This window comes from Schistosoma mansoni, assembly GCF_000237925.1.
Source record: "Schistosoma mansoni, WGS project CABG00000000 data, chromosome 1 unplaced supercontig 0010, strain Puerto Rico, whole genome shotgun sequence".
In the NCBI taxonomy this organism is placed as follows: domain Eukaryota; kingdom Metazoa; phylum Platyhelminthes; class Trematoda; order Strigeidida; family Schistosomatidae; genus Schistosoma; species Schistosoma mansoni.
In genome coordinates this window covers 1,494,843-1,509,861 of record NW_017385987.1, presented here as the reverse complement: position 1 = coordinate 1,509,861, position 15,019 = coordinate 1,494,843, and the positions used below count along the sequence as shown (strand labels likewise).

The following is a 15,019-nucleotide window of genomic DNA, read 5'->3' as shown; positions in this document are numbered from 1 at the left end:
TCTGACACTATAATACTTGTTTATACTATAATCAATAGAATTCGATCATTATTATTATTACTATTGTTATTACTAGTTTCTACTATTAACCAACAAAAAATCAAATCATATGAAGGTAACTAATAGAGTGATAGAAAGACACAACTATACTTTTTGATTATAATTAAACAACTTTCATACAACATTTAAAAGAATAAACTACACATTATTATTTTAGTATAAAATAATAACAAAAGTATTAAATAGATTCAATTATTAACTTATATTTATTTTAGTAACCCAAAAAAAAACAAAATTCTAAAAAACAGAAAAGATGCCAATTGAACAAAGACCATATAGTAATGTTATACATCAAAGTGGTGAAAGAAAAGCTGTTATTAAATATGTTGAAATGAGTAAAGAAATGCAACAAGATGCTGTACAAACTGCTGCAATGGCTATGGATAAATATAATGATGATAAAGATATTGCATTATTTTTAAAAAAAGAATTTGATCGTAAATATGAACCAACATGGCATTGTATTATTGGAAGTAAATTTTCAAGGTATAATCATTTATTTTTTTTGTATTTTATGTTTATACTTTATTGAATGTTAAACCAAAGAATAAGAATAGCTTAAAGTCATTCAATTTACTCCTTTTTTTGTCTAGTAGTATACAAAATTATAAAGAAAACTAGTACACTTAGAAAATGTTTTAATCTAATTTTTTTAAGAAATCTTTGAAAGATATTAGAGCGAATAGTTTCATCACTTACGTTTATATACAATATGTTATATTAACACTTATCATTTCACATCACAAATCTCTTACACACTAATACATAGACCTAGTTTAGACAATTTTTAACGTTGATTGGATGACCTATTCAGTATACAATGGAACGAAGAACCATGTACCTATTTAAATTCGATAATTTTGATGTTTGATTATAATTTCTTGAAAAAGTTTGGACCAGATTGCCAGGCAAAACGTTGGATTTACTACAAATTCATTCGCTGAGATTTTACAAATATATTATTCCTATTTAAATCTTTGAAAGATATTCGATTTTCATTACTGAATTGGTATCTTATTATTAACATGAATAGTTTACTTCGAAATATCTTGATATCAAAAATTGAATCTTTTTATTCTAAACTTTTACCCGTATTACTGAGAAAATTCAATAAATGAAATTGATTCCTTAAAGCTATTTTTTTCAAAAAAATAGTATGATTTTTTTATCAGAAAATGGTTTTGTAGTTATTATAGTAATTTAATAGTTGAGTTCATAAGCTAGACCACCATTTAAAACATGGAAGCACTAAACGGCCGTTTCGTTTTGCTAATTGTCTTTTTATTTATACAAAACACATTTTAACTTTTCGCTCTTATAATATATATATATATATATATATATAAAAAGAGTATACTTACATTTGAAGTAACATTGATATTACAAACTAAGGAACCTTTTTAATTCTTTTTCTACATCTTTATCAGTCTATCTTGAATAATTTAATGGAATATATTCACTTTGGTTATATTCATTCGAAAAAAAGAAATAATTCTTTTAAACAATTAATTGATTGTATCTTTTAATTCTTTGGTAGTAATCTAAATAATTCTGAATAATTCAGTTAAGAAATTATATCTTTTCTTTTATCCAACTAACTTATTTAAGTAGTCAGCATAATATATTTTAAAGTGAAATAAACTTAAACAGCAGTTTAAAGATCCTCATAGAATATTCAAAAAATGAAGAATATTTGAGCAAACAAATGTTTTCAATAACTTCATCATTAGGCTCTACAGTTATACATCCATAATTATTATGATATTTATACAAAGGCCAAAATGAGGCATGTATTAATTAAGTTGACTAGGTTATATGTTAAAAATGGTGAATGTTTCCATCTGCTTTTTCTCTTCTTTAAACTAAAACAATCAAATAACTTATCAAGTAAATCATAACTTTAAAAATAAGTAGGCGATAATTATAAAAATTATGTATATCGGTTAAGTGTTCTGGCGTGAGACTGATAGGTCCTGGGTTTGAATCTCGCGAGACGAGGTCGTGGATGCGCACTGCTAAGGAGTCCCACAATAAGATGAAACGGCCGTCCAGTGCTTCCAGGTTTTCCTTGGTGGTCTAGCTTCAATTTACTCATGCTTTCAACTATGAAAATACTAAATCTCCACAAAACCCCTTCTGAATATCAAATGTGTTTTTTTTGATCCTGATAAGCTATCATCAATCTGTATTGTAAGTAATTATATTCAGTTTTATATTAGTTACATCATTTAACTGAATAATTTAACATTAAAGTTCTATTATCCAAGTAATGAAATCGATGTAAAATTATTGTTTGATATTTCATTTTCAATCATTAAAAGCGTAAATTTGAGTGATTTTTTTTTAAAAAGTGCTATCTTGTACTTTTATCTTAGATATTATTGATGCTAGTTACAAGAAATAATAATGTTATATTTTAATCATAGTCAAGTTTAATGAAAGTTTGTAAATGAAATTCAAATAACGGCCGTTCAGTGCTTCCAGATTTTCGATGGTGGTCTAGCTTCAATTGACTCATGATCTCAACTATCTAACTTTAATATGTTTTTTGTTTGTTTGTTTGTAATTATTGAATAGCTTTTTATTCTTCATTATTTTCCTTTTCAGTTATGTAACGCATATAAAACAATTCTGTATTTATTTTTCATTGGAAGATCGTGGAGTTCTTCTATTCAAAACTGTATGAAATATCCAACTAAAAATTGTTTTTTCATCATTACTTCTATTAGTTACGATTATAATAATATAGATATCAAGTAAATATACTGATTTTTTACAAACAAAATGATCTACATAATTTAAATCTGATTTTGATCATTTACATAAATTTATTCAATTTAATTAAAAGATTTTCCTTGATGTTTTTATTATACTTAGCGGGTATTGATGATGCAAGGCTATACTAATTACAACATAACATATCGAATAATCAACAAATATTCTTCTATTTCTCAGAACCGGCTTAACTCAATTGATTACGTTCTTATGTAACCATATAGTTATCAATGAATTAATAATATATAATAAGGCTGACATGGGTTGTCAATCGTACAACAGAGTTTGATTTTGCACTGAAAAAACCAAAAATATAATTAAGATGAAAAAAATAACCGATAAGACTTCCAACTGAATGCTTGAACAGGTTTCCTAAACGATTCTGATAACCCCAGTCTAAACCTACACAACTTGAACACAAGATAAAAAGTGCGAAATGTGAAAAGAACGCTTTACTACAAGGTCAGTTCAGGTTAACTCCTATTTCCGATGCCCTTTGGCTTCTAGAAGTTTCTGGAACCATAATAAATGTAGTAGCGGCATAGGTAATTGTCCAATCAGAAATGTGGCACGTAACTTCACTTTCTAGATGCTTTTGGGAGGCTTTTATTCAACGCTGATCGGATAAAATGTTAACCAGCGTTTTTAGGACCCTTCTGGAATATTACGAGGAATGATCTGAATCTCCTTAATAATAACTATATTTACATCTCGTCCATTTGAAATCCCAGATATGAATATTTACAGCACAAATATTACCCATCCTTAAAAAGCAAACTACTAAATAAAAAAAGTTATGTTTGTAGTTCCTATTCAGAATATTTCAGATGATGAGATTCCTCCAGATATCCAATTACTTAACGAATCAAACGAAAATGTTTTTATGTCTCTTTTAAATTTTCAAGTATTCATGGATTGGTATTATCGTCATCACCAAATACTTGATATTTTGATCATTTTGCATAACGACTACTATTTTGAATCATTTCAGTTGCTGCATCATATTCCTCAGGTCAATTTCATTAAACTGAAAATAACAGAGCTTGTATATCAATAAGGATTATTTTAACTACTTTCAGAATTATTCTGATTTATAAATAAATCAAAATATATACATTGAAACACTAAAACCAAAGCACATATTTGTCCTTAGGCAGCTTTAAAATGAGTTAAATTTATTGGTAATTAGTTAAGAAATATTTAATTAATAAGCAAAATTACATGAGGTCGAAACGTTTTAATAAGTCTGATGGATCAAGGTAATAAAATAGGCAATTTAAAGTACACTTTCAAATCTTTTTCTGAAATCATCGATATTTAGAAATTATCTTATCAATATTATCTTAGAAATATTACTGTAATATTGAATAAGACTTTTAACTATACACTAGCTAGATATATATATATATATACTTGCTAGTCTATATTCTAGATTTTGAAATGTTCTCATGTACTTGAAACTTAGTTTATCCACTCGAATTGTTTACAAACTTTTATTGTAATAATCTTTACGAAAAATGTCATTTAACCTGAATAATTGACGTTTCACCGCTTCAAATATTCGGTGCATCATCATATATACAATATTCACATACATTCTTTCACTTGTATTAGTTCACATAAATTATATAAAATAATTACTCAGTTAAAATATTACATATCAAATATGATTACATAATGATAAGAAATTATTGTTCTCAAATCAGTAGTATTACACTATCACTTAGAAGTAAATATAACGGCTGTATACGAATTTTCGATTATGCTTTAATGTATACACATATTTCCTCATATGCAAATCTAATCGTAAATTCCTGGGTTAGTTATTGTTCTACTTAATACTTCGAAGTAAATACATGGTAAATATGACATTTACAAGAGTGATATGATTTAAGATTAGTAAATCTTATAGGCTTTAATTTCACCCGTTGGTAATTATCCTAAAGAATTATAATCCGATAATCATTTATATCTTAAATGAATTTTAGTCATTTTTATTTTGTAAAAAATATTTTATTCAAAATTTTATGATTTTGTTATAAAAAATCTAATATTTTGCTGACCAGTCTATTCCTACTTCTGATATCTGTTCATTGGGGCAATGCATTGATAATTTGGATTCGTGATCAATTATCAATTGGCCATATTCAGATAAGCGCAGTTAACATACTTATGCAACTTTTTATTAGTATGTCGAGAAGCCATATCAACATAACACTTAAATCACTTGACTTTTGTTCGTTAAAATCAATTTATCAACTTTTGAAAGCAAAAAAGTTACCAGACTATATCGCCTTTAACTTAGACTTCCCTTTATTTATATCGAATCATCAAAGTACCTTATAGTATTTCTCTCGAAATTCATAAACGCAAGACAAAGTTTCATTTATCAACTGCCTTATTTTATACATAGAAACCCATTTTAAAATAAAAAATCAACAAGAATTTTAAACCTTACTTCTTTGTCCTTTCACTTTATTCATTAAAGGACACAAACTGCATGAAGTTCTTGAAAACGTTACACAAGCAGTAGCAATAATCAGTAGAGTATGTCATAATTTTTATCATCACTAAAAACTTCTGATCACCGGTTTGCATAGCCTAAATAATTTATATTTATTTGAATCTAAACTTAATTAGAACTAATATCCATTCACTGGAATGTACAAGGACCAAACGAATAATCATTGAATGGAATAAAATTGTTGTGATTCATTCCACTGTTGTTCTTTAACATATGTTACCATGACATCCATAATAACTATGATTAAGTTATTACTAGACTATTTACTTACAATGAAGATAATATCATTACAAAGCTAACTGATAACTCTTATTAGTTTTACTCATTCTTATCATTCAAGAGTGTGTGCCTTGATAGTCGTCTTCAATAAAGTTTCAAATCCATTACAGTTGAAAGCATAAAACAGTGAATTTTGTATCCAACGTAAATTGTAAATCCTTGTGTTGTTCTATAAGCTTATCAAGAAATCTATACTGCGCTGATTCAGTACGACGACTTTCACTTTGTAAGATTGTCAAATATCATACATTTATATTTATTTAATATATAATTTGGCTAAGTTGATGCATATTCAAACATTTAGCCTTCTTGGTTCATACATCAACAGACAGCTTTCGACTTTAGCAAAATAATGAAAAGTTCGCTTAATCTGAAACCTAGAAACCTAGCAACTAAATACATCCATAACACATCAGGCTTTATAGCTGCGATCTCTCATACATATAATTTAGTTACTCAGAAGATTTTTTATTCAAAGCGTTCCATAAATTACAGTCTAATAGTGTTAACGACCTCATATTTTGGGTTGACAATTATTACACAGTTATTGTGATTCCTGGCCCCAATTGATGAAAAAGTTTCGGATGTGATTAGAAAAACTTAGAAATAAGTGTTGGTTAACTTGTTTTTGAAAAAGTGTGCTCATGTGATAATGAACAAACATTTTGTTACCTGTAACGAAAATATTACATCTAAACCAGGGTAAAACATCGTTACATTTTTAGGGGGCTCAAAAACTACTTACAAACAAATTTTTCAGGAAGTCTTGAGAAATATTTGCTCAAACAATACCTTTATGTTCGCGAAAATATAATTCATTAATGTATTTATTCTTTATATTCATCTTAATCTAAGACATATATGCATGCGTTTGTGCCGTTACTTTTCATTATATAATCCTCATACATCTAATTATCTATCCACTTTCCATTTGTAACCTGATAATTATTCTGAAAGCACAAACTAGTAAATTATGTCCGTGTAGTTTAAAGTTGATTTATTTGTTCATAATAATAAATTATTGAGAAATATATATATATATATATATATATATATATATATATATATCTGTATGTAATATATAATCAATATATACACTGAAATTCTTCAAATTCCAGATTTTGCAGCAATACTTTGTCTTCTGAACTCCAGTACCTTGTTCTTATCGTAACAAGGGTGTAGTTAAATTGACTGGCAGTGATCTCAGATTATACTGACAGAAATTAAATATATCGTTCTAAATACTTCGGGGTCTTTATTACTTATTTCTTTCCTCAGCTACTTTCAATAAAACTAATCTTTCTCAGATTATTGACCTTTGATTTGAGACAGAAGGGTATCCTAATGGTGGATATTGACTTCAAATAGAAGGACAAAAAATGAATAAGTCTTGTTATCACTTTATTTTCCTGAAGTTTGTCTTATAGATGCAAATGATCGTGTTAAGTCCAGAACACGAAAGATATATACCATTGTATAATTGACTGAATTGGCTTCTATGTGACATATACTTTCGTCATGACCAACGAAATATCTTTCCAATGTAAAAGATGTCTTCAACAATTAAAGGTTATCGATGTTTTGCGTGTTAGGTATAATTTCAAATTATGAAATGTACATAACAGTCCTTGTGATATTTGCGTTAATTAGTACTTCTTTTGCACATTAATCGGCGCTTGATTTGGATTACAAAATACAACACCATTGTGCGCACTCACCTATTTCTCTCCTAAGTGAATGCTGGTCCATTTGTGATAACTAGTTTAGCAATTAGTATTGTTACAGTCTTAAACGATTTACTCCTAATTTGAACGAACGCACTACTCTAATCTTACTGACTATTGTGTCGTTTATATATGTGAACTTGAACATGAGTGTACAATAGTAGATATTGTGGTTCCTTTATCTTTCACTCCTCTAAATGCCGAGTCACACTTTAATTAACTTCAGTAGACTGGTAATCATTTATCCATGTCTCATCTCTCATCGTCCCCTTGAATAAATAAATGTATAAAATAAATCCTTGCAACTCAATTCGTATCCGGCATCTTTTACGACGGTGACTGAACACTATGTACGAAATTAGTTGAATTCATGTTTATGGACCATTAATCGTCCTTTATAACAATCTAGAACCACCAACAAGTGTTGAGTGTCAATTAGGAACTAAGCACAACCCATCAAAACTCCACTTAGATAGGTCAGTTAGAGTATACGGTGATTGCTACGGCAGAACTCTAAAATATATGACTTGCCGTAAACTATTATTGTCAAAGCTATCCCTTTTTAACTGATTTTTGATAAAAAGTTTTCATTCCAGCTTTGAATTGAGTTTACTCATAATTTCGACTTCGATCTTTTGGTTTTATCGTTACTGTTCAATTGTCTCTTCGGTTTTGGACTGCGGGAAACCTTAATATCATAGGGTTGTGGTGAATTTATTTCTATAGTTGTGGGAAAGAAAAACAATTTGTTAGTTTTAGGATAGTAATCAGTGAATTCCTGGTTGTTGAACTAGCTCGAAGCCTTTCTCTTTATTCTCTCATGCAATTCATTGTCCATCTAAACATCGATTACCACTTGTTTGATTTGTCTAAATACAACTACCTTTCATTCATTTTCAGTTGTTACCCAGTACCTTTCCAAGTTAGTGCTTTTAAAAATGCTAAAACTTACCAAGACGGTCTTATCATTTATGGTCAGAGACAATTGCTTTATTATGTCGTCTGCCTGAAAAAAATACTGCTGTAAAACCAAATGAAAGTTCATTTTGTGTATTTAACTGATTGCCTTCGATATTTGGTTGAAGTTATTAGCTTTAAACCAAATAATAATCAACGGGTTTCATTATTAAATATAGCCTCTCTGAAATACCTTACATAATTTCGTTCATTAGTAGGCGCAATATATACCAGTTGGTATTACAGAGCATCTACAAGTTACACCTTTGCCGACAAACTGGTCTGACATTATTAGAGAAACTCTTCCATACTTCAGATCCATACCTAGTGCTGGACGAAAAGATCAAAATGCTAATCTGAAAAGTAGATTTCCTGTCTATTTTGTCGAATGTGATAAACTATTCACTAATATTGACGGTGTTTTATGCTTAAATGATCGCGTTGTCACAAAAATCTGTGCTTAACGACCTCCCTAACGGACACTTAGGTGTTGATAAAATGCGATCAATAATGGAACTCACACTATGTTGGCAAGCGATAGATGCAAATACATATTGCTCACGAAACAAATGTTAAAGATGTTACAGATCGAAGATTCATCCTCTAAAGTAAGCTCCATGGCTAGTACCATCTAGAACCTGACAGAAAATCTGTGGAATTACGGTCTAGTTTGTTGTTAGTACTGCTCTAATAATAGACCTAATCCCAAAATTTTAGATATGTCATGATGTGACTGCCTAATCTATAAGATCATACGTAAAAGTCACATCATTGTCTACACTGACTCATCGTATCTTAACAATCAACAATATGATAATCAGACCTTCTGAGGAACACATTTAGGCTGCATGTAGGATAATAATATTTAATGTGAAGAGAGCCAAGTTATACAAAATGATCATGTCTGTGAGGCTGTGTTACGTGTTGAATATCTATTTTTGCGGTTACTTCACGTACAGCTTTGAGGATTGTATGGTTATGACCAATACCACTACAAATCTGCGCATATTACTGTGATTCATTTTCGGAGAGTGAAACTCTGACACTCAACCTAGCAAACAATAAGAAGTTGTTGGAGGCCGGAATTTTCTCTATCTTTGTGAGTCATGATGAAGAGAATGTTTCGTTCTGTGTAACCATCGTTGGCTCCTAGCTTCGCTTCAATATTTTGATTTTCATTACTCCAACATTTCGTCATCACCATAGACTTACTGTTAAACAACCGTCACAAATATCAAGCTTTCAAAATATGTGGACTACTCAAGCCTTCTGTGAATATATACAGAGTGATACAGCCAGACAAACTCAAAGGAAAAGGCAGATACAATAAAATTTGAAAGTTCTCGTACACCATTCAATCAGCTTTACGCTACAGTATTCGTAAATCATCAAACAAAATGAATGGAAACATAACCGGAGTTTTTGTCGACAGAACAGCGTTGAGTATGAATGTGATAGAATCGCATACATTTATAAATTGAACTGATCTTCAACATAGTAAAACAAGTGGTAAAGACTCCGAAGTTATCGAACGGTGAGTAAACGTCCTATTTCAGAGCACTTCGATAGACAAAACTTCCCGATTCACCAACTTTGTATGTTCTCACATATGGTGCGTTCATTTTCTCACTTGCCTCTGTGATTTTGCTACTATAGCTTGCAATGATTGTGCTGTTGGTACGGTGTTTTTAATTTTTATGTCGTTTTTTGTCATCTACGTTGGTTATTCTGAGGCTTTACGGCTTCAAAAGATTGATTCCTCTGATATGTTTCGTTTTTTTTAATGTAGTCGTGTTATTTTGCCGAACAGAGAGTGGGACGTAACTTGAATTCGGTATTCTTCAGCCAACAAAATTGGTGAATCACTTGAATGATGGAAAAGGTTTATTCCTGCTACATCTGCATTACTACGCAACAGTCAAGGTTACTGTGTAAGTACAGTGTAAGTAAGGATCACTAGCTACATATTTCTCAAGAGAAATCAAAGTGATAATGATGAGATCATTGGTCTTCCTTTTAATTCTAACGAGGCGCTTCAATATCTCATCTTTCACAAGTTCATATTCAAGTATCAAAATGAGTTCACAGTCTGCCGATTCGTACTTTAGAAAGATTTGCACGGATTCTCGCAAGGGTTTTCTTCCAAATAACATCTCAAGTAAACACTGAGAATGTTTTCATACAAATCCTTGTTCAGCATACTGATGTGGCAGTGTAGCGGTAAATAAATCTCCAAAATCATTAGCTCTGTAAGCCTTCGACATGAGATGCTGACCGCATTAGTTTTAATGGACTCACCTATCTGAAGGCGTTCGGTCACGCATCCACACCAGATCACGAATACGTATGGTGTACTCAACTTCTACAACCACCAGCCAGCTTAGATCGGTCACTTCTCGATATATTGATAGCCTATCAAATATATCTCCGAACATCTCTTCTGACTTCTGATTTCACTGAGTTGACATATTACGAGTATAAAATGTGTTACTGGTTAAGTCTTTGTCAAACTTCGAATACTTGTGACATCATTAGTGGCGAGCCCAACGTGATCTGTACACCTGTTTGTAAACTGTAAGTCCGTGCGTTTTTGGAAATTCATATATCATTGCCTTACCTTAATTTTTACATGTTTTGATTTTTTTTACTTAGTATTTAGGGATTATCTTCTCATTCATTGCTATACTTTATATTCATCATGACGGAACAGATTTCTAAATTACTTAAGATCAAGACTTATGCACCACCCTCACTCCAGCTAATGCCATTCTTGCCCGACAACATCGAATCCTGGTTGTGCCACTCAGAACCTGACTTCCACGAGCATGGCGTGATCGATCTGCAGGCACAGGTCCTCGCAGTAGTGAAGGAACCACCGCATGAATTCAATAGGCACGTCACATCTAGTATGCTTACTAGTGATGTCTCGGAACCTTAGGAAACTCTTAAATGGTTTATCCTGAAACGCGGATATCCAACCAACCTTCATAGGTTAGGCCAACTCCTCAATAAAATCGATCTACATCATGGTTCAGCAACAGACATATGGTTATGGTTGAGAGAGTTCATTGGTCATTGTTTAAAAAACTCGTCTCTTCTAGGCTTCCCAATAAGGTGCAGGTACTGCTTGTCCCATTTAAGAGCAACACTGTAGACGAGATGGCCCCACCTGCCGACGTAATTTTAGAGATCAACAAAACTTCTCTTACCAAGGATTTTCAAACAAGGAAAAACCTCAAACGACAGTGAATAACGTTACGAAGCTCTGGCATACTCTCACATATCGCCTTAGTATTCATCATGACCATGAACGCTCGCAAGCTCCTCCAACGAGTATCTCACCAAAATGATCTGACTCTATGTTTCGAGAGACAGACAATCCCAAATGGTGTTGGTATCATAATCACCACGGAAAATCTGGAAGTCTCAGAAAACCCTACAGTTTCCCGGGCTTCAGACCATAGAACAGACGAAACGTATCTACAAACTTCACAGCCGGCACGAATTAATGGCAACTGTAGGCGATAAAAATAGCAGTCTATTATACGTCACAGGTGTGATCACGAACGTTCGCTACCTCGTCGTTAATGGTGCAGAAGTCAGTATTCTTAAAACAAACTCTAACGACCGACCGCACGAACCAATCATAAATGTACAAGCAACAAATAGGAAACCGATCGTCACATATGGTAAAAGATAGGTCTCTCTTAACATGCGTTCACGCAAACCCATTCACTGGACCTCTGTTGTCACAGATGATTCTATGCCAACCATTGATATAAGCCCGTTAGAACATTATAATCTACTCATCGACACGTGCAAAAGGAGGTTACTAGACGGAAATACTAACTTTTCTGTTTGTGTAACTTCTTTTTCAGGTTGTAGGTTATCTCCATTACAGTAAGGCAAACGATCGTTTCACACTGCCGACAAATACTCGATAAGTACCCTGAGATTTGCCAAACGCAATCGAAATTGCCATGAGTAACAAGCCATGTCACACACCACCGATTTTTAGGGCGAATAAATCTCCCCTTGTACCTGTCTTGGCTTTTGTTTCTCATCCTCGAAAATGCAGCGGTTCTTCTTTTTTTTCAAGTATAATTTACGAGCAACGCAGATGCAACAACTACCCAATATCGGGGAAGACACTTCAAGGAAGAGTATACACTGGTGGATACAGAATGATAATAGAATGACAAAGCAGTGATATACGGAAGTGCTGTGGTGCATTGTGATGGTGCTACCACCCAGAAAGCATTTGGTGTACAAGTAAAGCTTTTATCAGTATTATTTGTTTCTTATGGATCAGGTATACAATATCTATACAATCTATATATGTTTAGAAAATGGGTGTATTTTAATTGCAATAATAATAATATATTTCTGCAAGGGCAGGTACACGCCATTTTCACAGGCATGATCTATAAGTACAATATATACTGGTTCATAGCATGCATCCCAATCAGGGTTGTTTAGTAAATATAATCTATGAAAGTTAATAGCGGTTCATTTGTTCAGATATACTGTGTGTTCAAAATATTTTCCAAAGAGGCATCGCGTCCACGTTACACACCAGATCCAATCTTGGCAAAAACTGTACTAGGATTTCGGTCGTGCTAAGTATTTATGTAATCCAGCTCTTTAAGTTTATAGTTGCTATAAGGTAGACTTGTGGAGTGCCTGGTGCGAACTATGACCTTGGGAAGGCGCCTACGTCGAGTTTAATCCAGATGTCAGGAGTTCCTCAACTTCGCCCTCAGAGCAACATTCTGAAGAGAAAAAAAGAAAAAGAGGAGAAAAAGGGAAACCGAAGAGCAGCAAGGCATTTGGATATGAACGATAAACAGTGCTTAACATTTAGTAGTGGAACAGACGGAGGTATGATAAATTATTAGATTAAATTGATACTAGCTCATGTTGCTAGAATGAAGTATGATCAGGGTCTCCAGATGAGAGAATGCAGTAATAAAGAATAATGAGTTGTGATCAATGTTCTATAAAAGCTCCTTCACCTTACAACTCAGTGATGTTTTGGTTTGTCGTGGCCCTGCGTATCCCCGAAATCCATGACTCAGGCGAGAGATTTATCTAAAATGGATTGGTAGCACGCTTTGGTCTATTGTTCTTTAGTTGCCTCCTTATATGGTTCCACCAACTATTACCGTTTGTTAAGGTGGATTTTGGTTGGCCACCTTAAAGTCTTCCCCAACAAAGTTTCAACCTCCACACACTACCATACGCGTAGCCTCAATATTATTCACTGTATTAGTTCACTAAAACCATAGAAAGATTTGGAAACATCTAATGTCATGCAGTAGTAACCCACGAATAGCCTCCGACTTTAAAAGTAGTATTTCAAAGAGGTCAAGAAGCCAAATGTTCGGGTCATTGTAGGGTGGAAATACTTGTAAATGTTTTATCTATCACAGCTGAAAAGAGTAATGTGCACACTTAACTTACGTAATGCCACGTCGAAACAAAACCATGGCGAGTTCTGAATTCTCTGAAGTTCCTTAATTTAGTACCATTATATCTTACTTCTCTTGTATAATTCAGGAACAACCCTTCCGGATCGCCGTCGTATATTACATTAGAGAATTACAGAGTACAAACGAAATAATATATCGAACGTGTCTCTGATTTAGCCAGTTGGCGTTGATTATCTTTGTCTTCTACACTGTTTTGTGAACGATTCAGCGTCTAGTCATCAGCTCTCTAAGTTATAGCAGATTTGGATCGATGAATAGTTTCTTCAGTGATTTATATGTAGGTGTTACTGGTTTAGAGTTGTAAAACTTCAAGACCAGTCGTATCTTCAGGATCATATATATATAAGTATATCCTTAGCATGCTTTTAAGAAAGTGGAAGTGTTTGATATATGGGGGAAAGGAATCATTTCTTTAAATCCTACCGAGAGTAGTAGAAAATCCAATACCTGCCGAAAGAAAGAATCCCAGACTAATATTTGGGTTACTTTCTTCCAATATAAGGTCATAATAAATAATTCTAACCGGTAGCAGCCATAAGTCGAGGACTTCAGTGAAAAGAAGTTAACTCCATAAATACCTCCCAAAACCTGGTCAAGAAACGCTGGCTGGCAGTTGTAGGAGATTCGTTAAAAGGAGTGACCAATCGTGATCTGGTGTCTGTGCGTGATCGAGCGCCTCCAGTTATTTGTGTTCATTATGACTGATAAGTTCAGTATGAAATGTTGAAGGCTAACAGAACTATTTATTTTGAGGATTTGTTTACAGCTACATCTCTGTGGTAAATTACATCTATTTATATACAATCGTTATAAACTATTCGTTCAAGTGCTTCAGATCTCTCAATGATTTTTGTATCTCCTTAGTGATCCGTTGAATATACAAACATGGATCCGACAGAACAAATATGTTCCTTCGTCTCTCAAATAAAGTTCCAAAAATGTCAGTCATTTCTCCCTCTCTTTCACCAACTTCATATATTTACAGTTTTACCTATCATTTAAGTCTAGAAATGATCCTGAATAACCAGGAGTATGCTGTTCAGAAAAGTGTAAAGTAGCTGTTGCTACACTTTTACGTATTTTATGGAACGGCCTTTCCACATCATCTCACATCAGTTAACTTCAACGAGGATTTTTAGTCAACTTTCCTGCTGAAGTAACTTAACAAGCACAGGAATCACAACTACTGTAGTTAAAATCTAATGCAG

The 15,019-nt window shown here is 32.6% G+C and overlaps 1 protein-coding gene across 1 annotated transcript; it reads left to right on the top strand.

The window, feature by feature from the left end:
• Positions 1-216: 216 nt before the first annotated feature.
• Smp_019310 (cytoplasmic dynein light chain, putative) lies at positions 217-2,903 on the top strand. Its single transcript, XM_018791972.1, has 3 exons — positions 217-235; positions 276-546; positions 2,668-2,903. The coding sequence occupies exons 2-3, from the start codon at positions 314-316 to the stop codon at positions 2,744-2,746; spliced, it is 312 nt and encodes a 103-aa protein (XP_018644879.1). The 5' UTR covers positions 217-235; positions 276-313; the 3' UTR covers positions 2,747-2,903.
• Positions 2,904-15,019: the final 12,116 nt, after the last annotated feature.

Bases quoted from the DNA above. Each gene is read 5' to 3' on its own strand.
- Smp_019310 (XM_018791972.1), top strand. From the start codon at position 314: ATGCCAATTGAACAAAGACCATATAGTAATGTTATACATCAAAGTGGT. The intron at 547-2,667 runs GTATAATCATTT...TTTCCTTTTCAG, and splicing joins ATTGGAAGTAAATTTTCAAG to TTATGTAACGCATATAAAAC.